At 38.3% G+C, this 27,953-nt stretch overlaps 1 protein-coding gene across 1 annotated transcript in view; it reads right to left on the reverse strand.

Annotated features, from left to right (window-relative positions):
- The window catches only part of Tdrd3 (tudor domain containing 3), a 120,720-nt gene that overhangs the window by 77,445 nt on the left and 15,322 nt on the right, over positions 1–27,953 (reverse strand). The window contains exons 2-3 of the mRNA XM_032918264.1: positions 4,789–4,873; positions 3,181–3,246 (exon numbers count right to left, since the gene is read on the reverse strand). Of these exons, the coding sequence (XP_032774155.1) occupies positions 3,181–3,246; positions 4,789–4,873 (151 nt within the window). The remainder of the gene's footprint in view (positions 1–3,180; positions 3,247–4,788; positions 4,874–27,953) is intronic.

A 27,953-nucleotide genomic window follows, 5' to 3' on the forward strand; every position in this document is an offset into this window, starting at 1 on the left:
AAGGAGAGGGAGCAGCAAGAGACAGGGAGCTAGGAGAATCAAGATGGAGACAGAGGGATGACCCAGATCCGGGTGGTCTTGAATTGCCAAGGAAGTTGGGATGGATTTCTGTAGGCAAATTTATCTTATCTAGGTGGGCGGTTTACATCCTTATCAATTGATTGTGAGTTTATCATGTAGATGTATTGTGGATTGAAAACTTAACAAACAAATCTGATTGTTGGTTTGCAGTTTGTTAAGTCTTGATTTTACTGAGTTGTTAGGAGTGTGAGCGGAGTCCATGACAGGGAGCTGCAATAGGCCAGCCCATGCTGGACATCTAGAGCCCTAATTTTACCAGGTAGCTGGTACGGTAGAGTTCACCACTAGCAGAGAGTCACCAGGAGAGATACTAACCAGAAAGCTAAATTATGGTTAGTTCCATTTGGCCCCATGGGTGCCAAACTAAGTCTAGAGACCAGCATGGCAAGGTGCCGCGCTGGAGTGGCTCGGACTGCCCAGGTCAGAGAGTATTTGGGGCGGCGTGGAGCCGCTGAGATAAATTAACACTAGATCCTAAGGCCCAACGGAGCCGGAACAAGCGAGAGAGCACTACCTGGGTCAAAGAGCCAGGGAGAGAAGCACAGAGTACGGAACCGGTTCTGCCGAATTTATTTTTTTTTTTTAACGCCAATCTTGGCGATTTCAGATAAAAACATACAACCCTGAATGGCTCATGACATGACAAAGTCACCATGTGCAGTACACTACATTGAACATTTTAAGTTCAATATCATTTAATATTTCAATGGCATAAAGGAATAGTGCTTTCATAATATAAATATTAACCTCTAGAAAGATTAAGTAACTTAAGAAGAATCACTAAACTTGATAATTAGAGAAATGGGGTTTGGATAAGGCCAATGGCTGTCCTCATGGTTTCCTGGTCTGTTACTGGTCCCATCATACCCTCACACCTAATCTGCCTCATGGCTTCCCTGCCTCTTAAGCCATATATTGTAAACTGTCTTTTTAATTATGGTTGAAATATTGGAAAGTTGCTTTCCACATTTGCTGTGTTTGAGAGCTGGCCATGCACTCTAGCTTGCTGTGTTTCCCTCTCACTCTCCTTTGGCTTCTCATCTCCTTTACCAACCTTTCTTCCTTTCCTAATATAAAAGGGGAACTAGAGAATATTAATTCTTACTAAAATCCTGCAACTACACTTCATGTCAGAAGCTGCTAGTGAAAGAAAAATATAATCAATAACAACATAAAAAGAATGCTCTGACAATTTCTATTCATTCTATATATAAATTAACATCATATTTAGGTATACTTTACATAATAATTTACACAGCAAAGTAAATGGCAGATTTGTAATTAAAATACCATACTTACTAATATAGCCCTATAGCTTATTTACAAACTAAGATAAAGCTTATTTTAAACTAGAACATGTGTCACATATGTAATTTAGTGGTAGATTATATCTTTATAACAATCAGGTACTATTAACATGATGAAATGCTAGGCAGTAAATCTTTGTAATAAAGGCACAAATAAAATATAGTGAGTGGCATTAATCTTCAACTCATACTAAAAGTATATCTCTTAAATGTTTTAGCCTAAATACAGCTGTATTAAATACAGTGTGTAGAGTTAGTTCTAACTAATGGTGAACAAAATGAGTACAATCTATGTATCAGCTTTTAAATTTTCTATTAAACCTGTTTTCAAAACCTTTTCATTCCTGCTGTGAAAGGAATTGTATCTTGTCTCAGCAGCTGTTAGTAAAAGGGAAAATATAATCAATGAGAAAGAACAGAAAAAGAAACACCTAGAAATTCCTATTTCATACAAAAAGGGAGTCTTTAATCTATTCATTCTATGTATAAATTAGCATCACATTTAAGTATGTTTTAAGTGATAATATTTATCACAGAAGATTCCACATTACAAAGTTTTGTTTATTGTTATGAACTGCCTACAAAGGAAACCTTTAAAAAATACTGCCCACAACTTCCAAAGCAAAACTGTGCTCAGAAAGTGACCAAGACAACGAAAGTCTCCATCTGCTGGTGAGCTCAAGGCAGCAGCAAGGTGAGCTCTGAGTCTTAAGGACACAGAGACAATAGGTGAACGAACAGTAAAACACTACTACAGAAAGCGCTCATTGTCTTAACCCAATAGTATAGAGATGTGCATGAACTCTCGTGTGATTACTGTCCACCAGAGCTATGCACGACTGCCACCAATCTGCAGTTATAATGTGGGATCTTTCCTAAGGATGTCCCCACCCACGGCCAACATCACCTAAAGAGGACCAACATGCAAATTATCAGATTCCTTCTTAATGCTAGGGACTGGAAACTCAGCGGGGGTAAAACTACATCTGAGAACAACTACCTCTGTAACAAAAAAGTAGGAACAAATTGAAGGACTTTGTAAAAACACACTAAAACTCAGAAAACAATACTTGAAATTAACAATAAGTAAAAGATCCAAGATAAATGGGGAAAAAATTGGGGCAGTGACAGAAGTACAAAGAATTATTGAGAGGAAAGTAACGACCTGCTCCCTATTCCCCTAGGGAATGTAAAGAAGACGCTAGACTATAACACAGCCAAGAAACAAGACTAACAGTTCAATACAAGACCAACAGCACAGTTTAAATTCTTCACTAAAATATTATATTTCCTTTCAAATTAAAAAATAACTAAACAGAAATATACAGGAAATTCCATCCCTAACTGGTTATTTTTAAAGGGTATTCCTGCATTTAAAAATGAAGCCACTGAGAAACTCACAGGAACACCTGTGCAAAGCACACAATGACAGTAGACCCAAACATGCACCTTTGCCAAACTAGTGCCATCACAACCGTATGCTTCCATGTCCATGTACTGAGTAAACGGTAAGTTTACAAAGGAAGCTACAACACAAACAGAAAGGAGGACTTGCTGGGCACTTCAATAATGTGACAAGAGTTACATGCCAAACTAATACACCATATCCATAATTTCTGAATGAAGTTTTTAACATTTAAAATTCACCAGAATTTTACTTTTAATAACGTTCAACATGTGAAGCGAAACAGCATCCTAAGTCTGAGACCGTCCAGCCTGTCTGTCAGGTAACTTAGTGCACATTCCAACTTGTAATGGCTGCCGGCACAGCGACAGTCAGCCTCCTCTTTACCTTTTCTACCTTTCCACCGCTGATGTCACTGGGGAGGAACTTCTTGCCAATTGTTCTCAAATCTGTCTAAAATAAATATTTTATTATTAAAATAGAATTATAGAAAGGTAAACCTAAATTCAGGCTTATGATCAAAAGAGATTACGTTATGTTTGTGGAACAAAACCTAAGCAAACATCGTGAACTAGTTATAAAATACATAGTCACTATTTTCAAATCATTTGGTGACATCTGTACATTGTTCCAGTAAACAAACAGAAGCATCACATATCACTGTTACTCTTCTACCACAGTCACTCTTCCATTAAAATCCCCAACAAATTACATCATTATGGTCTTACTGAAAACTAATGCCATAATCCAAATATCAAATGATAGCTTTGGACTACAGAAACCAGTACATGTTTTAATAACTAAATCCCATATAATCTTAGCATCCAGAGCCATGAAAATCGATCACTCCACAGCTCTGACACTGCTAGCATAGCAAAGCAAGGGAACGAAAGGGACGGCTCTGGAGCGGCCGCGCTAGCACAGCAGCAGCACCTGTAGAGCACGGACATGTCCCTCTTTATGGAAGCACAGCAAGAGAAAACGGTCAAGAAACCGCTACAAAAAAAGCAGAAATATGTGTAATTCAGCAAACCATCACACACAAAAGGTAAAGCATAGAGACAGCTTATAAGGGTTACAGTAGCATCCTGACTGTGAGAAGTCTATGAAGTCCACACACAAAGTGGGCTTTTCAGGACTATGGGAGGGGCTGTCTTCAAAAGGAAAACCTACGATCACATGGAAGGTCATTCTATGGAATATGGATCTCAAGAGACATAACAGACTGTGTTTTATACTTACAAAACACTAATAGCGCTCAACAAATTAAGACTGCACTTAATTTTTTCTGAATAACTCAAATATTTGAACCTAGACCACATTAAGATTTTAATGCTATTTCTTAAGATTTTTATTTTCCTACTTGTTTACAAATGAAAAAAATAAGACTTGTCCTTTTCAACACAAAAATCTCAGCATAAAGAAAACATCTAAGGGGTTGGGGATTTAGCTCAGTGGTAGAGCACTTGCCTAGCAAGCGCAAGGCCCTAGGTTCGGTCCCCAGCTTCCAAAAAAAAAAAAAAAGAAAAGAAAACATCTAGACAGGAGTTACAGAGGGAGAGCGGTGGCTCACAAGCACGTGAGGGCAGCAACCTCGTCCGACTTCCCAGAACACCAGATACACTTTATACAGGCAAGCAAATCACTCATACACATAAGATAAAATAAATGTTTTAAGATAAATTAAGGCTATAGCTAATTTAATGCAAGTCAAATGGAAAACTATTTTAAAGAACTGTCAGTTCTTACTATTATGAAACTACTAAAAATATGGACTTTATAGTGAACTTTTTCCTTCTCTATGCATTGTATATGATATTTACAACTAGTTAATATTAGGTCACTAAATTCAACAAACATCTCTATAACTTAAAAGGGACAAAAATTAAAGATTTCCTCTTGTTTACTTATCATAAAACATAGTTTATGATGTATTTTTCATTGCTATAGCTTTAAATTTAAAAAGTCTAATTAAAGTCAATAAACTTAACCTACATTGAGAGCAATCAGGATGATGTCATTTATATTGACTTTCCCAGGAGAGCTTGTACAAGCTTCAATGCCTTCATCTGAAAGATACCTGTTAAAATAAAATAAACAGCTTAATATTATCTAAACTTAATATTAAGCAAAATTTTATAATATCCAGTTTTATTTTCTATTAAATATTAAGAGTGGAACATCCTAATCTGTATACTATTCTAATAAGAATAGTATATATACATACATATTCTCTATACCCTTAATGGGATATTATATCAAAATAAAACTATTTATATGATTTGTGAGAAAAGCCACTGAATTCCAAGTCTGTCTGTGATGTTCTGTCTTAATTTCAGTAGAAATGCTACATTATATAAGTTTAATCAGCTTACAAAATTTTCAAAATGGTTTAAAAAAATGAACAAAAGTTTCCTTAGAATTGTTTCCCCAGGGAAGAGCACAGTGATTGGTCATCCAATACCAACTAGTCAGTTAAAATAATCAAGTTCAAGTAACATTATACAGACTGAGCAGTTTGTACTTATGTATTTAAGAATATATATGCACAAACATATATGTATGCAACAATAATTAATAAAAATAGAGACCATTTATTTGCAAAAGAGCAAGGAGAGGTGTATGGGAAGGTTTAGAGAAAGGAGAGAAGGGGAAACTATGTCATTATACTTTAATCTCAAAAAGAAAAAAAAAAGAATGCATTGTTTTCAAATGACTCCTGAGTTAGCAAGAAGGCTGTTGGACAATGCACTTACAGTAGTCCTGTAAAAATAACTCTAGTTTGATCCCTGTCACCCATGTGGTATAAGAAGAGAGTCAACTCCCACAAGTTGTCCTCCGACCACCATGCTTGTACCATGGTACAAGAGTGCCCACACAAAAAATAATAAAATTATTAGTGTCACTTAGTTGCCAATCCCACGCATTTTATTTAACTTCAAAAATGAGCATTTAAAATTAGCAGTAAACTGGCAATTAGATGGAGAATTACAGAGTGGCAGAACCTAAGGGTCACTAGAAACAGACGTGCCCAAACCCTGCAGTCATCTGAACCCACAGAACACTAGGATAAAAGACAGGCTGGTGTTTCAACCTCACTTGCTACATCCTGATCGTGGGTCTCAGGAACATCCATTATAACCAGGATCATCAAAACAAAGCCAGCTTGCCCTGATCCACTCTCTGAAGCTGGTACAATCCATAGATCCACTGGCCAGCCTAAACGAGCACACTTCCGCTGTGTGCATGAGGACAGGAGAGGCAGGTACTGTCTGATCTCATTTTCAGCCTTCATGTTTTTGTTAAGCCAAACAAAATAGGTTCAGCTCACACAGGCACATCCACTGTGAGCTATGTAGAAGAGCTTATTTAGGTTATCCACAGAGCTGCTCCTGCTCACTCCTGAGCTGTTTTGAGATGTCACGTGACACTGTGGCTATTTCACTAATAGTTAACAGTCACAGCTAACCTTTTCAGGTGAAAGTAGAAGGTATCTTTTATGCAAAGAACACAGTCACACCTGCAAATAATGTCGTTACGAGCGGCTGTCAGGCTGAAGGTGTCAAGCATTTATGCTCTTGTTTTGTCAAAAGAGTTCACAAATTCAATATTATATATAATATAATGTATAATATATATATTCAACAGATACATGCACATATATACCTAATATTGAATAGATATATATGTGTGTGTATGTATATATACATGTATATCTCCACTCATTGAGATAATCAATGCCCACTTAATTGTGTACTGAACCTTGAACTTCTAAAACAACAGAACGGAGTCTATCAGTACATACTGACAGCAAGTAGGCTTTAAAATGTCAATGAGAAAAAAGAGTGAAACCATTCTCTGAATTAACAGGGGCTCTGTAAACCAAGACACAGGAGCCATGTGACAATGAAGCAATAGCCTTGTCTCTGAATTAATGGTCTTCCTGGGATTCTTATTGCTATTTTGTGGGTTTGTTTGTTTGTTTTTTTTTTTTGGGGGGGGGTTGGCAGGGACGTGTCTCTGACTATATTGCTTATTTGCTGCCACATTGAGTCACTAGCTCCTATACGATATGTAGATATCAAATTGGAAATTTAATATGTAAATTCCTGCTGGAACATGAAGATAACTAAAATCCAATATCCAAGCTACTGTGGGCACAGCAGAGATACGAAATGTAAAACTCACTGATAATCTACTAGAAGCACTTAATACATTGAGACTGCAGAAGAGAAGGGCTTCCACTTACCATTCCACAGTACCGAAAGGAGCCTGCTGGAGGCAAGGGAATTTGAGAACACAGCCTTGCAACTCACACAGAACAGCTGTACCAGCAATTTCCTCTATAGTATTCCTTTTATTTCTAATTTTCTATCATTTAATCCCATTCGTGCATATATGCCTCATGATAGTTATGTTTTTGTCTGCATATTGCTGTTAGGTTTTATGATTCTGTGTATGTTCCTCCATGGACTCTACTAAAAGGCATTTTTTATTGTATCTCTCAACCACATCACTTGTACTTCCTCTCTTATTCCTAAAATCTCCTTCTCTCTTTCTTCCCTCCTACATTTTAATTGCTAGCTCTAAGCCTCCCAGGCTGGAACAACCTCTAGAGTTGGTGGGGCCTAACAGTCCCTCAGCCTTCCCCTCCTGAATACTTTGCCGTCCTCAGTTATTTTTTTCCTTTCTAAAGTAAAACTAACACTTATCCCAACCTCATCTTTGTGCCAATCCTAATCTAACTAAGTAAAACCTCAGTATATTCCATACTAGAACTCTTTTTTTTTTTTTTTACAAATTTGGTTTTCTTTTTTTTTTTTTTTTTTTTTTTTTTTTTTTTTATTAACTTGAATATTTCTTATATACATTTTAAGTGTTATTCCTTTCCCGGTTTCCGGCAAACATCCCTTCCCCTCCCCTTCCTTATGGGTGTTCCTCCCCCCCTCCCCTATTGCCCGACCTCCCCCCAATTGTCTAGTTCACTGGGGTTCAGTCTTAGGGACCCAGGGCTTCCTCTTCCACTGGTGCTCTTACTAGGATATTCATTGCTACCTATGAGGTCAGAGTCCAGGGTCAGTCCATGTATAGTCTTTAGGTAGTGGCTTAGTCCCTGGAAGCTCTGGTTGCTTGGCATTGTTGTACATATGGGGTCTCGAGCCCCTTCAAGCTCTTCTAGTTCTTTCTCTGATTCCTTCAACGGGGGTCCTATTCTCAGTCCAGTGGTTTGCTGCTGACATTCGCCTCTGTATTTGCTGTATTCTGGCTGTGTCTCTCAGGAGCGATCTACATTTCTGCACTTCTTTGCTTCATCCAACTTGTCTAATTGGGTGGCTGTATATATATGGGCCACATGTGGGGCAGGCTCTGAATGGGTGTCCCTTCAGTCTCTGTTTTAATCTTTGCCTCTCTCATCCCTGCCAAGGGTATTCTTGTTCCCCTTTTAAAGAAGGAGTGAAGCATTCACATTTTGATCATCCGTCTTGAGTTTCACTTGTTCTAGGCATCTAGGGTAATTCAGGCATTTGGGCTAATAGCCACTTATCAATGAGTGCATACCATGTATGTCTTTCTGTGATTGGGTTAGCTCACTCAGGATGATAGTTTCCAGTTCAACCATTTGCCTCTAATTTCATAAAATTAGTTGTTTTTATAGCTGAGTAATATTCCATTGTGTAGATGTACCACATTTTCTGTATCCATTCCTCTGTTGAAGGGCATCTGGGTTCTTTCCAGCTTCTGGCTATATAAATAAGGCTACGATGAACATAGTGGAGCACGTGTCTTTTTTTTATATGTTGGGGCATCTTTTGGGTATATGCCCAGGAGAGGTATAGCTGGATCCTCAGGCAGTTCAATGTCCAATTTTCTGAGGAACCTCCAGACTGATTTCCAGAATGGTTGTACCAGTCTGCAATCCCACCAACAATGGAGGAGTGTTCCTCTTTCTCCACATCCTCGCCAGCATTTGCTGTCACCTGAGTTTTTGATCTTAGCCATTCTCACTGGTGTGGTGAAATCTCAGGGTTGTTTTGATTTGCATTTCCTGATGACTAAAGATGTTGAACATTTCTTTGGTGTTTCTCAGCCATTCGGCATTCCTCAGCTGTGAATTCTTTGTTTAGCTCTGAACCCCATTTTTTAATAGGGTTATTTGTCTCCCCTCTCGGTCTAACTTTTTGAGTTCTTTGTATATTTTGGATATAAGGCCTCTATCTGTTGTAGAATTGGTAAAGATCTTTTCCCAATCTGTTGGTTGCCGTTTTGTCCTAACCACAGTGTCCTTTGCCTTACAGAAGCTTTGCAGTTTTATGAGATCCCATTTGTCGATTCTTGATCTTAGAGCATAAGCCATTGGTGTTTTGTTCAGGAAATTTTTTCCAGTGCCCATGTGTTCCAAATGCTTCCCTAGTTTTTCTTCTATTAGTTTGAGTGTATCTGGTCTCCAATAAACCTTTCTTTCTACCATGGAGCAGTCTAGTTTACTGTGCCTTGCTTAAATCATATTAAAAATTCAAACAATATACAGATAAAAACAGAACAAAATACTGAAAGTAGCAAGAAAACACTTAAGTCACATATAAAAAGGCAGGCCCAAAAAATAACACGTTATTGAAACAAAACTTTTAAAGCCAGAGGGCACGGAAGGATTCCCTACTGTGTCAAGCAAAATTTTGTGACATAATTGAAGAGAAAATACTTTCCATGATAAAAATTGACTAAAGGGTTTTTATGACCACTTAGCAAGCTCTACAGAAGAGAGTTTGTGGTGATCTGAATTAAGAATGACCTCCACAGATTCACATATTTGAATGCATAGTCACCAGGGAGTAGCACTACTTGAGAAGGATTAGGAGGTGTGGCCTTATTGGAGCAAGTGTGTCACTGGGGGCTTCAAAAGCACAAGGCAGACCCACCATCACTGTCTCTTCCTGCTGAATGCAGATCAGGATGTAGAACTCTCACCTACTTCTCCCGCAGTGTCTGCCTGTGTAAAGTCAGGCTCCCGGTCATGACGATAATAGACTAAACCTCTGAATCCTCTGACGCAAGCTGCAATTAGATGCTTTCCTTCATGAGAGTTGCCATGGTCATTGCGTCTCTTCACAGCAATAGCAGTGATCAAGACACACTTGAAGGAATCCTTCTGCAAATCCATCCATGAGTACACAGGAAAGAACAAGCCACACTAGAACCACCTGATGAGGACACCATGGAACTGTGGTACCTACACAAAATGGAAGTTCATTCTCTCTAAAGAAAGTGAAATGACAAGGAAAATGGATGCAACAGGAATTATTATACTAAGTGAGGTAACCCAAAGCAACACTTGCAATGTCTTATACATGGATCTTCAAGATTTTCAATCTGTGTGCTAAATTTAGACTGCCCAGCCATAGAGACCAGAAAAGGACAAAGGTCCATGAAAGGAGAAAGGGTGCAAGAACTTAACATGGCTGAGAAAAGTAGAACACACGACAAAAGCAGATGAGAATTCTGAGGGTTCAAGGTTCAAGTGTAGGTGGGGAGATGAGAGACAGGCAGAAGAGAGATGAGAGACTGAAGAGAAGGAGAGGGAGAGATGAGTGTGTGTAAATGAATGAAATGCATGTTAATGGAAACGAGAAAAGTTAACAACAGCGAAAGGATGAGCACAGGTCCCCTGCGTGGATGAGCATTTTTCTTCCCAAAGGAAGCGTTGGTTATAAAATGAAAGTCTCAGAGCAAGGGAGGCTCCGCCTCAGCTGTTGCTTTCAGATGCCCATCATACCTAGGTTAGAGCTGCTGCTAGAGACCTAATACACTTCGATTGCAGGACAGAAATCAAGCTGGAAATACTTTTACGTGTGCGTGTGTGTGTGTGTGTGTGTGTGTGTGTGTGTGTGTGTGTGTGTGTGTGTGTGTTTAAAGTCCCTCTGAGTATAAGCCCTTGGTGTTTGTCTTAATTTAGTTAAGTTCACCCAATACAACATTTATTTCATTCAACTATCTCAAGAATTGTTTTTCTCAGTGTTTACTTTTTATGATTTATGTACAAATGGAAGGTATTTTTGCTGCTATATTAATCTGTGATAATAATTTTCTTGCATTTGCATACACAGTACATTAAACATTAATGTCTTTTACATCAACTTTTTAGTTAATTATAAAAACAGAGACCTAAAGAAAAAGAAAGTCAAAGAAATAATTATAAAAGCCATAGTACACAAAAGGCAAATACTTCATAAAATTAATCTGTAGCAGAAATAAGGGCAAATATGCAAAACCTTACTTACTTTATCCTAAAAAGCTATTTCAGGAAATGCAAAACAATATAAACACTTAATAATTAACAACCTGCTGGTCAACTTTAAGTACTTGCCAGAGGAGAGGCAATTTAAAAGTTTCAGTGGAAATATTTTATAAAGCTATATCTAAGTTAACATTTAAAAGCATTTAAAATTTGGAAATTAAAAACCAAACGTTGTTTTTGTTAAGGATTTTCTTTGAAGAGCTGACATTAACATAGCCTAATTATGAAGGCTGCACTACCTGAAAACACCACTAGATGGCAACCTTGTTTCACAAGTAAAATAACTGCTTTGCTATTGCAAAGCAAGGTCTCAAGTAAACGTACTAAAGCAAGCTAGGACATTTCATTGTTGACGCTGTTGTTGTTGCCTGGAAATAAAGAGATTATAAAACGGACTATTAGAATTTCTGAATTGGTTTGATATAAAAATCATTCAAATTTAGAAGAAACTCCGTTAGTAGATATTCAAAGTTACAACTGATAAAGCCCAAAAAAAAAAAAAAAAAAATGAAAAGATACATTTGTCTACTTTGTTTCTACATTTACTCTTTGGAAATGCAGAAATTTATGAATAAAAAGAGAGAGAGAGAGTGAGTGAGTGTGTGTGTGTGTGTGTGCGTGCTGCATAAGTGCGTGTGAGGGTCCAAGGTTGACATGCACTGACCCTGGAGCTCACCTTCTCCTTGGCTATGGAGCTATCTACAGTCAGCTGCTATGTGCTAGCATTGTCTGTCTGCTGAATGCTAGGGTTACAGGCAGTCACAGCTGCACTACCTTTATGTCTGTTTGGGGAAGCTTAACTCTGGTGCTCAATTTGTACAGTGAGCACCTAATTCTTTTTTTGATTTGTAGTAGATGCTTACAAAGATGCTTTCAATATTGTTTCAATAACTGTTTCTCTCTGAAGCCAAAACAAATATATGATATTTGAAGACTAACTTTAAAAGGTAGGAAACAATAGATCATAAAATTGTTTCCCTATTTAAAATATTAAAACACTTTCCATACCAAACCAACCCATAAGGACACTAACCCTGGAAGGTTTATTAGAACAGCTGAGCAAATAATAATTTGAAAAGAATTCCTATAAAATTTCATATTTGGTATATTACAAAAACCACAGTAGTCAAGGTAACCTAACAATGTTATTCATTTAGTAAACTTTCATAAAATACCAAGTGTAAAATGAAGGTCTGGGTATTACTTCTTTTATCAAGGTTATATTTCATGACCTAATTCAAGATTTTCATACTTTAATTTAGAAACAGAGTATAGTTATTTTCAATAAGCCACGTTTTAATATAAGAAATGGTTGGATATTTCTGTCTCCTTTCTTGACACAAATGTGATATGGCTTGAAAACCACACATCAAGTCCAAAGCTCAGCTGGCACTTACTACCCATAAAGTGCCTGCTGTCTTCCTGCCACAGGCCTCAGGAGAGCAAGCCCACCTGGGATTAAGCAAGAGGGGATCACACCTCAGGTCCATTCGTGCTTTTGTAAGGAGCATGACAATCATCTACCTGCACTTTAGTGAAACAGAGCTAGCTGCACTCCACACTTAACCAGCAGATCTTAGTCAGTCTCATCTTTTCATGCCTCGATTTCTCTCCTCAACAGGCAGAAATACTAGAAATACTGATCCATAAAGTTGTTCTAATATAAATGAAACATGAAATACTCAGTACATAGCTGGACAAAAACAGGCTAATCAAATACTAATTCTCTTTTGTATTGAGAATTGTGGTTTCTTAAAAAAACCAGCTGTGTGAGTATGTGTTTGTTTTAACCCCAGGTGAGGGACAGGAGGCTGCTTCACAGCAGCTGACTATGATGTGCCTCGTGCTCTAGCAGGGGCGTGGCTTTGCCAGCTGCAGATAGTTTCGTGTGTGACATTTGGAATTCTGGGAACTTTTGAAAGGGTATAAATGCCAGGGCCCTGAGATGGGCCTGGGCACTTGGATGAGGCTGTTGCTCCATTGTGGTTTGTCAAGTGATCATGAGGAAAGAGAGAAGAAGAAACTGGATATCCTGACAACAGAGACTGGACTTACCCCAAGGAACTTGACACCCCAATCAGCAGAAAGTAATCTAAAGATGTCTATACCACATCTCCTCTCTTACCTCCTTTCTCTCATACCTAGTGTTGGGGGGTTGGAACTTGTGGTGTGAATATGCTTGGTCCATGGGAAGGGCACTATTAGGAGGTGTGGTCTTGTTGGAGGAAATGTGTCACTGTAGGCATGTTTTGAGGTCTCCTAATGCTCAAGATCTGCCCAGTGCGGAAGAGAGCCTCCTCTTAGCTGTCTTCCGGAAACAGTCTCCTTTTGGCTTCCTTCAGATCAAGATGTAGAACTCTCCACTCCTCCAACGCCATGTTAGCCTACACACTGCCGTGCTTCCTGTCATGATAATAATGGACTCTGAAACTGTAAATCAGCCCCAATTAAATATTTTCTTTTATAAGAGTTACCTTGGTCATGGTTTCACTTCACAGCAAAAAAATAAAAACAAAAACAAACCTAAGACAAGGGATTGGGAAGAAGGGTTGAAAGGGTGGTGGATATAAAGGCCCAGTAAAGTAGCACCAGAACAGCATGGCTATACTCTTCCAAGTCCAATACCACTGTTTATTTTGGAAAATATTTTCAAAATCTGACGTCTAAGGATTATTTCTAATGAGGAAAAATATGGCAAATAGTGAAGGGAATTTCTTCGAAGGTTACTACTGAAAATTCAAGTGTACACACTTCTCTGTGCATGTCTGAGCGACGCGTTGCCTAGATGCTTCTCACACGCAGTCCACTGACACTGAAGAAATGCCAACTAGATGGAAATCATTGCGTATCTGTGTAATTCTTTCAATGTTCTTATGTTCTATGTTCTACACTATATGTATGGTGGGTCTGCCTCCACATATGTAAAACATGTGTGCAGGAAATGCCAGAAGGTGTCATCCCCTAGAACTGGCATTACAGTTTTGAGCTACTGTGTGGGTGCTGAAAGTCCAGTTCCAGTTCTCTGGATACCAAGGCATCTGTACGTCTCTCTTCCAACTATTTATAAATGGAGGGTGCATGCAGGTTGTGTCTCTTTGTTTGGTTGACTTTGGTTTTCTTACTCCCATATCTGACTTCCAACTCACTCTGTACTCCAGGTTGGCCTCGAACTCAAAACCAACCTATTTCAGCCTCTCAAGCTAATAACAAGAAAACCACTTAGTCTGTTCAAAATTATTTCTGCCCTAATTTCCTTATATAAAAAACATGATGACAATTCTGCTCAGTCTATCATTATGGCAGTAATTATGACATGATATAGATAATAGATGATGTTTAAAATTCTATAGTAAAGGAAAACTAGACATTGCAGTTTACATTTACAATTTATTTAGATTCATATTAATCACTGAACATTTTAGAACTGAAAAGCTTCTCCAATTATTATGGGCATTCATATAATCTATCTAATAACAGCAATTCCTCATAGAAGACTTATGTAAAAAGCACAATATTAAAACCAAAAAGGGAACTCACTTAAGTATACTACAATATGTGAAATACATGCATAAATATTTTCAAATTTAATTTCTTCAAAATGTACCTTAGATATAAAAAGTTCATGTTGACTAAATTTCTAAAGTCAAAATGCTACAAATAAATTAATGTTTCAATAGAATGGCCATCTCCATTTATCTTTTTGTTGAAAAGGAATGAACAGTGACCCACAAAAATAGACAGCCATGTTCTAGTCTTTGGAAAATGTGACAATTTACTTGAAAAGGAAAAAGGTTTCAACGACAGTAGCAAGAATCATCAAAAACAGAAGGGCCTGGTGACGCACATCTTTAAACCACACTACAGAACCGTGGATCTCTGTGACTGGAGGTTAGCCTAACCATGTGATGAGACCCTTTGTCAAAAAGATACAAGGAGGAGGAGAGAGGCAATCATCCATTCATCCCAGATTGTCTAGGGGTTCTCTAGTTCTACGTAAGGGAAAGGCAGAGATACAGAGGGTCCTCAGACACAGGAAAGAGACACAAAAGAGCAAAGAAGCCAATCACACACCATGACAGACAGCGAGTGCCAGGAGCTGAGAGGACACGCCACCCGCCCCCTCCCTTGTCATCTCTGACTGAAGTGCAGCTCTGGAGACCTTCATTTCAGACATGTGGCCCACAGAACTGGTAGGAAATTACTGCTGCAATAGATGATCACAAACCAGTGGACTATAGGATTTAATATATTCATATAAATTTAACTGTGGGGAAAGTATGGATTCAATTAATTTTAAGAACCAAGATCATCCCTTAAGATTTATTAGGGCTATTTTCTATTCAGTGTAAAATGCCTTATTGCTTCAAGTGTTCAATAAACTTGACTAGTAGGTGTAAGTCTATAAATAATTTAATTTTTATTTTACTGGAGTGCACAATTGAGAGACTTTAAAGTTTAAAAGTCTTTGGATTTTAAAAGAAATTAGCTATTTTAAAGGGCCTGAAACTTTAATGTGTTTGAATTTGTAAAGATTGTGGAATTTTTAAAAGTTCTTAATGTGAGCTCTTGGGGATAAAGAAGAAAGGAAAGGTTGCAGCTTAATTGTGATTTACTTAGGTGTCAAGTTGACAAGGGGTCCATTGTACTGGCTGGTGTCAATCTGACACACGTTAAAGTCATCAGAGAGGAAGGCGCTTCAGTTGGCATAAGGCCTCCATGAGATCCAGCTGTAGGGCACTTTCTCAATTAGTGATCAATAGTGAAGTATCCAGCTTATGTTGCACGATGCCATCCCTGGGCTGGTGGTCCTGGATTCTATAAGAAAGCAGGCTGAAAAAGCCAGGTGAAGCGAGTCAATAAGCAGCACCCCTACATGGCTACTCTCTTAGGTCCTGCCTCCAGGTTCTTGCTCTGCTAGAGTTCCTGTCCTGGACTCCCTTCAATGATGAACAGCAATGTGGAGCAGGAGCTAAATGACCCATTCTCCCCAAGTTGCTTTTTAGTCATGGTTTTTGTCACTGAGTTAGAAACCCTAACTGAGACAGATAATACAGGGGGCAAATGTGCAAGAGGAGGTTAAAGGAGAGGGGAGAAGGAATATGGCAGTGGCAGATAAACCAAAGTATAGCTGTAAAAAATTAAATGGATAAATGAAATGAATTTAAAATGAAAAAAAGAAAAAAAGGAAATGAGTCCCTAGAAATTCTTAGAAGTGGGGGAGTTTGGTGGTGGAAAACAAAGATGTATTTCACGAGGCTGGATGGGAGGGAAGGGGAACACAGAACCATTAAAATCTTTATTCTAAGAAAGGTTCATTTCGTTAGTAAATTTTACCTCAATATATTACACTTTAAGTGGGAACAGTGAGCTAATATAACTTCAAAATTAAAACCTAACTCCTCAGGATTAGGAATAAACAGTTTCTGGGGCTGCAAACAACTAGGACTTGTTGTTACTGTAAAAACATAATAAAATGCAGTTGTGCAGACCTGGGTTATACCCTACTACACAACTAAGTTACAGAGTATATAGTTATATTTAGTGTATGTATAAAATCATACGTGTTTATGTGCATGCATACGTGCACCCACGCATGCAGAGTGCGCAGAGGTGGAGGAGACACTGAGAAGCCCATTGCTAGATAGAGGCTGAATTCAGAATGTTTAATTCTGTTCTAGTACAATCCATGTGTCATATCTCTATATTAAAAAGTCCTGGGGCGCATTAGGAACAAAGCAAAAGATTAAATTAGGCCCATGAAAAGACACTGTAAATGACAAGCAGATAACCATGAGCCAGGGGAGGACTCGCAACACAGTAACTGTCTGACAGTAAGGAGGACACCACACCATAACCAACAGTGAATGCCCTAACATGACCAGTCACCATTACCCACTACCAGCTATTTAGCTCTATATATAATTATACGGACCACAAACTCGCAATCTAGCAACACAGGAGGTTTAATGACAGCAGACACATGTAATACAAGGCACTATGACTTTTACAATAGACTTGCTATCCTAAGTGAAAAGGAATTGTCCATCTCTATTAGATTTTCACAAGAAAACCAACAATTATACAGTCTGCCATTGACCAAACTGTAGGAGATATGATTCTACCAAGTAAAGTATACATGAGAACTTAAATAATCCAGAGTTCTACATTCACATAACAACTCCATGGAGAGAAGAGATAAGTTATAGAGAAGAAATCAGCCGAGTAAGAGAGCAGTAGTACCTCCCGTAAAGGAATTACTAGTAGTATTTCAAGAACCCCGTGAAAGGCAAGTTCTCAGTACAATAAAGGGAACGAGGGGTGGGATATGTGGGCTCCTATCTGGATTTTCAGCACACACAAAAAATTCTACAACCAGCAAAGACTACTAAATAGGAAAGAGGCTGGGAATCACATGATGTTACGGTGCCTTGGGTACACGACAGCTTCTGGCCCAGACTCGGCATCACACCCCTCTTGCCACCTCATAAAGAAGGGGTCAGAAGGAAATACGGCAGGAGGCAGGAGGGAACTGCAAGGGAATGTTAAATCCTACAACTATAATACATTCACACACATCCAAAAGCAAGCAAACAAATCATACAGTAGTGCAAAAGTCCTCATAATAAAACACAAGGAACCAGAGTTGCCTAAGGTCATTTTAGCTGGATCACTTCTTAGAAAAGACAGGAAAAACACTTACTTGTTTTTTTTTTAAATAAACAAGTATTTTTCTATATTTTACTTAATAAATTTAACTATCAACTGAAAATATTTAGTAACAGAATTTAGCATTTTACCAGGTAGAAAGTTTACATAAAGCAGCTCTATACCCTTTGTCTTTTTAATCATTTAAAAAATATTAAAACACACACATGCTAGCACCTGTCCCTGGAAAACTACACCTAATATTCTTTTTTTTTTTTTTTTTTTTGGTTCTTTTTTTCGGAGCTGGGGACCGAACCCAGGGCCTTGCGCTTCCTAGGCAAGTGCTCTACCACTGAGCTAAATCCCCAACCCTACACCTAATATTCTTATGTTCTCCCAAATGGATGAATGGCTAGTAATCTCTAATTACTTGCTGCAAAGCCCAAATGAGAGCTAACTTCTTATTTTTATGATCAAGGCACAAAGTTTATGAAATACTATATTCTGCCACTTAAAAAATTTAAATAGAAACATTATTTATAAGTACTAATTTGTACTTTGTATAAATTACTATATTCACATTTAGAACACTTTGATTTAATGCCAATATAAAACATTAAATTCTTTATACCTACATTGTATTTATGTCTCTGGAAAAAAACTAACACCCAGAAAAAGAATTTGTCTTTTCTAGGTATTTTTAAAGTTCAAAGTCTGAACAATAAGGTAACCACCATAGACTAAAAATTATGAAGAAAAAAACCTAAAATATAAAAATACTATGCAAAATGACAAATAAAAACGTTAATAACTGCAGATAACTAAGAAGAATACTAATTTCTATATGGCTTGCTAGCTAGAGCACAGTAACTTTCCGAAGAGGACTGGCTGCAAGACCACATGGATCCCTTCTCAACAGCTCTGTGACACAACGAACAGGAAGGACATTCAAAAAAACTTTTGCTCTGGGGCAATACGCTAGGTTTACTATTCAAGTAAGAGCTGCCACATCAAGATTCTACCGTAAATGTAAAAAACTGTAGAATGTAAGTAAATTTCAAGAACACAGATGACTTACCAGTTACTAATTTTCAAAGATGATGTTTTGCCACTGTAAGAAAGCTCATTGTAAAAATCTGCAATAATAGGAGGAAAAATAAGGATGTCTACAAGGAAGCTAGAGGTCATCTTTCTCTATGAAACAAGCGACAAATGGGGCAAAAATCATGGAATTTTGAACACACCATAGAGCTAAGACTACAAGGAAATATGTATGACCTAACATACACACAAAAATTCCACACCTAGATACTCCAAGCTTTACCTAAGAAACACATGACAGGATTGAAAGAGATGCCCAAGCACAAAAAGCAGAATTCTCAAGCAAGGGAGGAAAGCTCAGAGGTCAGTGTATCACCCACATTTTCAAAGTTGGCAGCTGAGCTCTCAAGAAAAAGCCACTCTCTCTGTGATGTCCCATGCTTAGCCCAGGTCTGCTGGAGGGGAAAGTTAAGGCTCCAAACTGAAAGCATCTGAAAGCAGTAGTGATTTGACTCTAGCTAACACTAAAGGAGCTGAATAGACAACAGCAAATAAAACAAAAACCTAGAGCAAAACACATCACTGTCACACCTCTGCAGAAAACAAAAAGGAACAAAGCTAACTGTGCTGACACCACAAATGAGCATTACAAAGGAAGAAGAAATACGCATCTCTTAAACTTCCCCTTAGAAAGAATTCATCCCAGAAGAAAGTAAAATCACATCAATAAAATACTTCGAAGAGTCAACATACAATCTGTAGAGAACCTACAATCAAGAACCAAACAATCTTTTGGTGTGAAAATAAAGTCAATGAGAGATTCCTAGGTAAAAGCTATGAGCATTTACTACTAGCAGACTCAGTACATATAATAAAAGAAATTATTCAGCTCAGCAAATTACATGATGAGAAGAGACATGAAGGGAAGAATTAAAAGCATTTGAGAAAGGAAATACAGAGATAGAAAACTTTTCACTTAGAAATATATATGGGGAGAATTTTTTAACTACCATTACATCATACATTACGTACAAATTTATTTAATACTTTAGAATATTTCAGGCAAAATAAAAACATTATAAAGGACTTATATATCTACTAGATATGAGAAATATTGTTAAACAATAGGACAATGGACAGAAATAAAAACAAAACATTATACTGAAAAGACCCTACAATGTTCATCAAGTATCATTACTTCAAACAGACCTTGACAACTTAAAAACATGACATACAGGCTAAAGGAGCAACCACTTAAAAAGAGAGACCAGAAAAGACACGTAAAAGCAAGGTAGAAAGCATGAGATGATAAAGAGAATACACTTCACCACAAATACAACAAAGGAGCTGAATAAACAAAATGGTAGAGATTAGGCCAACCAAATTAGCAATTACCTTTAGTGAGATGAAAATCAGACCCAGATAATTTTTCTAAATAGTGACTTAAACATTCTAGGTTTTCAGCTACTAAACACAAGACGTAGGGCAAAAGAATGGAGCAAAATTCCTGATACTCAAGTTATTCAACTACCAAGGCCAACGTGAAAGAAAAGCATTAGGAGAGTCCAGTTTTTGAAGCCAGCTGGGCAAAGTAGCAGGCTCATGTCTTCCTCCACAATATGTCTGCCTCCAATGCCTGTGTGGACACTCTATTTCTGGTGTGCTGGGGTTAGTAAACAGGAAGGTACTTAGCTCATGGGGTGAAGCCCTCCTGATGGGATTGGTGCCATTAGAAGCACTGAATGTGTTCTCGGTCCTTTGATACGTAAGGGTACATTAAGGAGTCCACTTGCAACCCACGAAGAGGCTCCTCACTGGGCACTAACTCTACCACATGGCTCTTGTATGTCCCATCCTCTAGAAATTTGAGAAATAGATTTCTACTACTTAAGTTATCTATTCTAAGGAATTTTCTGTAATAAACTGCAACAACATGTATGTGTGTTTAATCAGAATCCTTTGCCACATTTGTGGGAAAGAAAATTTGTCATATAAAAACCTTTAGGCCAGAATTCCAGGTAGCTGGTGTCACAGCAGCATGCTGACACATTAGTGTGCTTTGTTCTCCCTCCCCCACCCCACTCCCAGGTGATCCCCCTTCTCACCTGACTAATGCCTTTTCTGATTTCTGAGGACATACATCCCATTACTCCTCAATTTCCTACTTCTCATTTTATTGTTTAGAATCATTTTTATTTGGGTGTGAACTGTCCTCACACATTTTCCTGATTCTTTGTTCAAGCTTTTGTTCATCTGTCCCTTCATTTTGAAAGATTCTTTATATATCAGAACTAAGAAAGAGAAAACTCAGACTACAAAAAAAGAAAAATAACAGCACATGCCTCTGATTTTAATAGAATCATTGCTAGTTGTGCTCTGACATTGGTGATATTTCTGAAGTAGTATGTAAATAAAGCTGTAATTAAAACATGCTTTAGTTATTTTTATTAATTATTTTTTCTCTAAGTGTGACTTTGCCTTTTGGGAAGATGTTTGACTGGGCTGGAGAGATGGCTCAGCTGTGAGGGTACCTATGTACCTGTGCATACATATGGCCTTTTACATGGGTGCTAGGAATCTGAATTCCAGCCACTTCATTTACACCCCCTCATTTTTTTAAAAAATCTTTACACATTTTAAGATATCTATTTCTGAGTCTCAATGAAGTCCTAAGGTGGGTTGCTTCTTACTAACTTAAAATGAGGCCACACTAAATCTTAATGGGCCGTCTCCGAGGCATCCAATAAACTTAGTTGTTAAGCCAAAGACATGCAGCAATGTCTTCTGGCACTACTACCAAAAGAATAGGCCTTGTCCATTAATTTCATGTTTTAATAGGGTTTACCAGAGTCAAGAACATGGAAATTCTCACAGAATTCCCTTAAGAAAACCTCATTAAATTTATCTCAAAAATAAAAAGGTCTTATTTAAATTATCCTTAATTGATAATGTATCTCTTAACAAACTCTGAAGTAAAAGCCAAAGTGACATTTGTAAGGACAACTAATCTGACCTTCTTATGGGAATTATTTAACACTTTCAGAGGACCACTAAACCAGAGGGCTTGCCACTAAATCCATAAAGTATTCATTCAAAATTCATTCTGGCCATTTGAGAAAAGAAAACCATCTTATATTTTTTGATATTTCACAATTTTATACATAAAGTTAATTATAATTCCTACAGAACTATCCTACAAATCTCTCATATTTGCATTGATCTGTCTTAAGTCAATGTTCTCTTGCTGTTAAGAGACACTATAAGCACAACAACTCTTGTAAAGAAAGAAAACATTTAGAGGTTTCACTCAGAGCTTTAGTCCACTGTCATCATGGCGTCATGGAGGTAGACATGGTACCTGAAAAGTAGCTGAGAGTTCTACATCCAGATTGGAAGGCAGCAGGCAGAGTAGATACTGGGTCTGTCTTGTGTATTTGAAACCCCAAAGCCCACCCTGACACACTTCCTCCAACAAGGCCACACCTCCCAATTCCTACCAAGTAGCACCACTTAAATATGAGCCTATGGGGTCCATTAATCAAACCACATTTTACTCCCTGCCCCCCAAAGACCTGTAGTCATATCATAATGCAGAAATGTATCAGTCCAACTTCAAAAAGTCCCCATAGTCTATCACAGTCTCAACACTGTTTAAAAGTTCAAAATTCAAAGTCTCTTCTAAGACTCAAGGCAATCTCTTAACTCTAACCCCTGTAAAAATCAAAATAAAGCAGAGGACATCCTTCCAACATACAGTGGCAGAGGATACATATTACCATTCCAAAAGGGAGGAAAGGGTGCACAGTGAGGAAATACTAAACCAATACAAGGCCCAAAACTAGCAAACTCCAAACTGTATCTCCATGTCTGATGTCACCAAAAGGCTCTTCAGAACTCCTACTCCTGCAACAACACACTTCTTTCTCATGGGCTGCTTCTACTCTGAGGTGGAAATTTCTGGTTTCTTAGAAACTCAGTTGCATCACATGATGCTTTTCTGCAAGTTGTCTTGTAAGAGGATGTTTTGCTGAAGCAGACGTGTGAGAAGGCAGAGCAGATGCTTGGGAGGGTGTGTGATGTTTGGAAAAAATATAAGCAGAATCTGACAGACAGTGAAAGGACACTCTTGCACTGCTACGCCTTGCAACGCCTCACTGGTCTTCACTTCATGTAGAGAAATGGCCCAAAGAACTTCCCATAGTATTTTGGTTGATTCTTGCCGTGTCCACTGACTCATGCTGATTTGGCTGAACCTTGTGGTTTCTGCTGGATGGAGTAGCTGCTGCTGAATCATGCTTGGTGTGTGTTATTGGACTGGCCTTCTGGTGTCTTGACAACGATCATGAAATCACCCCAAAGAATTACTTCAAAACAGGTTCACAACCCCCTTTTTCTATAAACCTTCTTTTCCTCCTACCTCTGGTTGGTGGGCTAAAAGAGAGGTTGAAGTATTCTAGAACCCAAAATAAAATAAGTTTAGAAAAACCTAAGCCTCCAACTTCCTGTTAGCAGCTTTCCTCAGCAGGTATCCCAGGGTTCTGATATCTTCAGGACTCCAAGACAATCCAGGTTTTACTTAAAAACCTCTCTGGGCCTCTGTGCAGGGACACCCCCAACCCATGTGTGGCCTTAGTGGCTTTCCTTAATCACAGAGGGAGATTCCAGAATTCGTGTCTAATAGCCTAGACCCTTGATTCAAGGGCAAGAACCATGTGGCTAAGCTGTGCTGGGTATGGAGCATGGCCTTGTTCAAAGACATTTCTACCAGCTTTCTTTTCAATGTTCCCTTCCCTGCCTAAGCTTGGTGTCCTGGAACATGCTTTGTAGAACAGGCTGGCCCTGAACAGCCTCCCAGTGCTTAGGGCCACAGGTGGTCCTAAGTTTTCTTTAATTCCTTTCCACAAATTGGAAGCTTTGCTGCATGGGGTCTTGCCCTGGGGTTAGTATCAGGATTTTCTTTAGTCTGCTTGTCTCCATGAACATGGGACTTGGCGGCACTACACTTTCTGGTGCCCCTTTTCTTCTCAAACTGTACATTTTGTATTTTTACATGCTCCACTTGCAACTTCTCGTTTAAAGATCTACATAAGACTTGTTACCAATAACCAGTTGACACAGTCACTACTAGGCTATTTGAAATCTTCTCTGCTAACACCATTAAACCAACAGTCTTCAAGTTAGCCTCAGGCAGTCTTCTTTGGATAAGGGCAAAAAGCAGCCACATTATTTGCCAAACATCACAAGAACAGTCTCTAGGCCATAAACAGAATTCTTCTCCTCTGAAACATCTTAAGCTAGGCCATCATGATACATATTCCTCTTAGCACCACTGCCTTCTCTGCTCCTGCTAGTATGGCCCATTAAAGCCCACGTAAAGCATTTCTCTGTTTCCCTAATCCAAAGTCAGTCCCAAAGTGCACACACAACAAGAAGCATGGTCAGACAGGTCACAATACCCTACTCCTGGTACCAACCTCTGTCTTTGTCAATGGTCTCCTGCTAGGAAATGACATCATGACCCTAGCAACTCTTATAAAGGAAAGTATTTAATTGGGCTTGCTTACAGTTCAGAAGTTTAGTCTATTGTCATCCTGTTTGAAGCATGGTGGCATTCAGGCAGACATGGTGCTGGCGTGTAGATTAGAGTTCTACATCCAAAGTGAAAGGCAGTGGGCAGAGTGAAACACTGGGCCTGGCTTGGGTATTTGAAACCCCAAAGCCCACCCACAATGACACACTCCCTCCAACAAGGCCACACCTCCTAATACCTGTAAAGTAGGATCACTCTCTAATAAGCAAGCATTCAGGTATATGAGCCTATGGGAGCTATTCAAACCGCCCACAAGTGCTTAAGTTAGTACACTCAGGACCTGGCTTTCCCAGTAATAGTACCTGTCTGCTATTGATTCCATTTAAGAGAGTATGTTTGCTTTTAAATCACTCTGTTCATTTCAGTCTCAATACATAAATTGCCTTTACTGTAAACATTTAAGAAGCAGTAGCATAATTTCTATATCAGAATGATATTAAAAATTCAAATTGTGTAATGAATCCCAGTGACTAGATCTCTACAAGGCAAAACTAGTGATCCTGGAAGTTTGAGAGTCATATCTTCAAAAAGTCAAGGATATGACAAGCTTGTCCTTAAACCCTATTACAAAACATCATCAACCTTTGTCAATCAAAACATTAATTTTCCTTGGGCTCAATTTCGAATAAGCATTCTGATGATCTCAAGCAAGGTAAACTTAAATATGATGGATTACCAAAATATGTTTCACTGTTTAAAAGCAAAACACCTACATTTTATTCAGGATTAATGACTGGGAGTTCTCTTTGGTGTTTTCTAATTTTGTTTTGTTTCTTCCTGGCTGATCTGGAACTTGCTATGTAGAGCAAGACGGTCTGGAACTGACAATGACCAGCCTACCTCTGTCTCCACATCCGGAGTGCCATTATTAACGGCATGGGCTATTGTGCCTGGTGAGGACTGGTATGTTTTAATTTTTTTTTTCCAAGCTCAGACACATACGCTTTTCTGTATTAAAAAGTTCTAATTCAAAAGTCACATAGATGGCCCTTGTTAAACTAAATGGAACACAAACCACCCAAAAGTCATTAATCTCAAAAAGGAATGCACAGGACAGGGTGCACGAGAAGAAATATGTGGAAGGAGATGTGGGGAAAGAGTAATCAGAATGCATTATACACATGTATGAAGTTGTCAAAAAACAAATTTAATTTAAAATTTTTCTCTTTAAAAATAAGCTTGTATTTCAGCAAAACAAAAATCCCCTCTGTTTTTAGGCATTCTAAAGCATGTGGAGTTGTCCCTGTGATAGAAATCTAGAGTAAAGGCAATGCAAGATTTGTATCCGCCGCAGGGCATAATGGAAAAGCTCTACTGAAATCAGTAGACCATTTCAAATGCCACTTACAAATCTGCATCTGACAAAGGCCGATTGTAAGTCCTTGCATTTTCCAATCAAATACTTGGGGCTGACTAATTTGTCCTCACCCCTCATCTCACCAGTCACTGTGTAAGGGGAAGGTCAACGGTTGTGATGGTTTTGCTATACTGTTTGACAAATTCTGGAATAAGTAGCATACACTACCTATTCTGTTGGCTTTTTTTGTTTTGTTTTGTTTTTTTCTCACAACAGAGTAATACATCTATGTCACTAATTACTTACAAATTACTCAGAGCAGACATCAGCAAACTTTACTGAAAGGGCTACAAAGTACAAACTGTGGACTTTATAAGCCATCTTATTTCTGTTATGAATACTTAACTCTTCCTCTGTAGCATAAAATGAGACACGAACCATGGGTACATTAATTCTTATGGATATGTCCAAATAAAGCTTTATTGACAAAAATAGGCAGCAAGCCAGCTCTGAGCCTTCAGCCATGCTTTCTAATTCCATATGTCAGGTATAATTACATAATCTTTCCCTGTAAAGATAGTCTTTCTCATTCAAACAGTTTTCTTTAAAAAAAAATTAGCATTGTTCCATAAATTTTCACATTACATAACTGGTTCCGCACATTTCATTTTAGGGGCAGAATCCCATTACTCAGGAGAAACCCAAGTTTACAAAAATAAAATCAAAATACTAAAGCAACAACATTTCAGTGAGAATGTGAAATCACCGTCCTTCACTTTCTGAGATTTACTAGTCACAGAAGGGACTGGATACTCACAAATCCATAGCAAACTTCTATTTGTAATATGCAAATAAAATATCAATATTCCATCTTCCTGGGCCATTTCATGTTTGAGAGATTACCAAACACTACTGGACGCTAGAAAATTAGAAATCCCTAAAATAGTCCTCTCAAAAGAAAAAATACTATAAAATAAAGGATATCAACTTTTTCAAAAAAAAAAAAAAAAAGGCTGATCTATGCATCTTGTTTGTGGTGCAAGTCATCGAGTTATTTAACTGGGGACAAGCTTGATAAGAAAGCATCTATCATGTGCTCATCAAATGCCAAGCATTTGTTCTAAGTAAGATCTGGATTAACTCCTAATCTCCCTAATTACACCCCATGAGGCCTATAGCCATTCATGCCATTATATGGATCAGCAAACAGAGAAAAGTGGGTACTAAAAAAATATGCCCAAAATAAAAGCTAATTATAAGTTGAACCAGCATTGACCTCAGTTTAGGAGAATTGTGTTTCAGAGCCCATACTCTTAAGCACAAACTACACAGCTTAAAAAGTAGATGGACCTGCTTGCCACCAGGGACCCCAGAGCCGACACACACGGTGCAGACCCAGGGAAGCTACTTGCATCTGCTCTCTCCCACTTCCACTCTGCTTGCCCAAGTCCCAAGACTGCATGCCAGGGACAGAACTCTCCTCTCGGCCCGTCTCCTTCCCTTTCGGGTTCTTCTTGATACCTGGGGCCTTGCAGCCAGCACACATAGATGTCAAGAGTGGAGAGACAAAGTGTAGTAGTACAGAGGGTTAAAGTGGTACAGGGAAGATTCAATGGGAAGAGAACAGAAGGGCAGGGTACATGAGTCATTATACAGAGGGAAACACCAAAGACATTTTGAAAAAAATCATAAACTTTCTACTGTATGACTTTCATAAAAATACATACATACATAAAGAGTTTAAATGAAGTTATCCTATAGCAAGGCAACAGTGACCTTATGGGATACCATAGGATAACAGATTAAAAGCTCAGCATCAGGAATGGGTTACTTTCTTCAGATTTGCTGACAAATCAACTCCCACAACCCCCAAACATTAGAGGCTATTTCCAATACTATTGGTTACCCTCTAGAACTTGACAGTAAGACCCTATTATTGAAGGTATTTGAGTCACAGAACATGTCGAAACAAACCAGTACTGACCTAGAAGCTTCATCCCTCATCATGCATGTATTACCAGAGAAGAAGGAATTACCAATCTTGCCCGACTGTGAACCATGACAGCTACAATGAAGTGCCTAAAAAGACAAGCTCACTGACACACTCGTAGCACAAATGTTATAGTAGTAACCAAACACTTTCTGCTGGGTCTAAGACCCAATTCAAAAGTTGAAACCCATACCTGGCATTATTATCAGGGCCAAGAACCTGTGGTTAGACAGGAAGAGGCTCTAGGGAGAACCCAGGACTATTACTCTGATAAAGGGACATAGAACTAAACCAACTCTTGATG

Source organism: Rattus rattus, chromosome 12 (assembly GCF_011064425.1).
Source record: "Rattus rattus isolate New Zealand chromosome 12, Rrattus_CSIRO_v1, whole genome shotgun sequence".
Taxonomy (NCBI): Eukaryota; Metazoa; Chordata; class Mammalia; order Rodentia; family Muridae; genus Rattus; species Rattus rattus.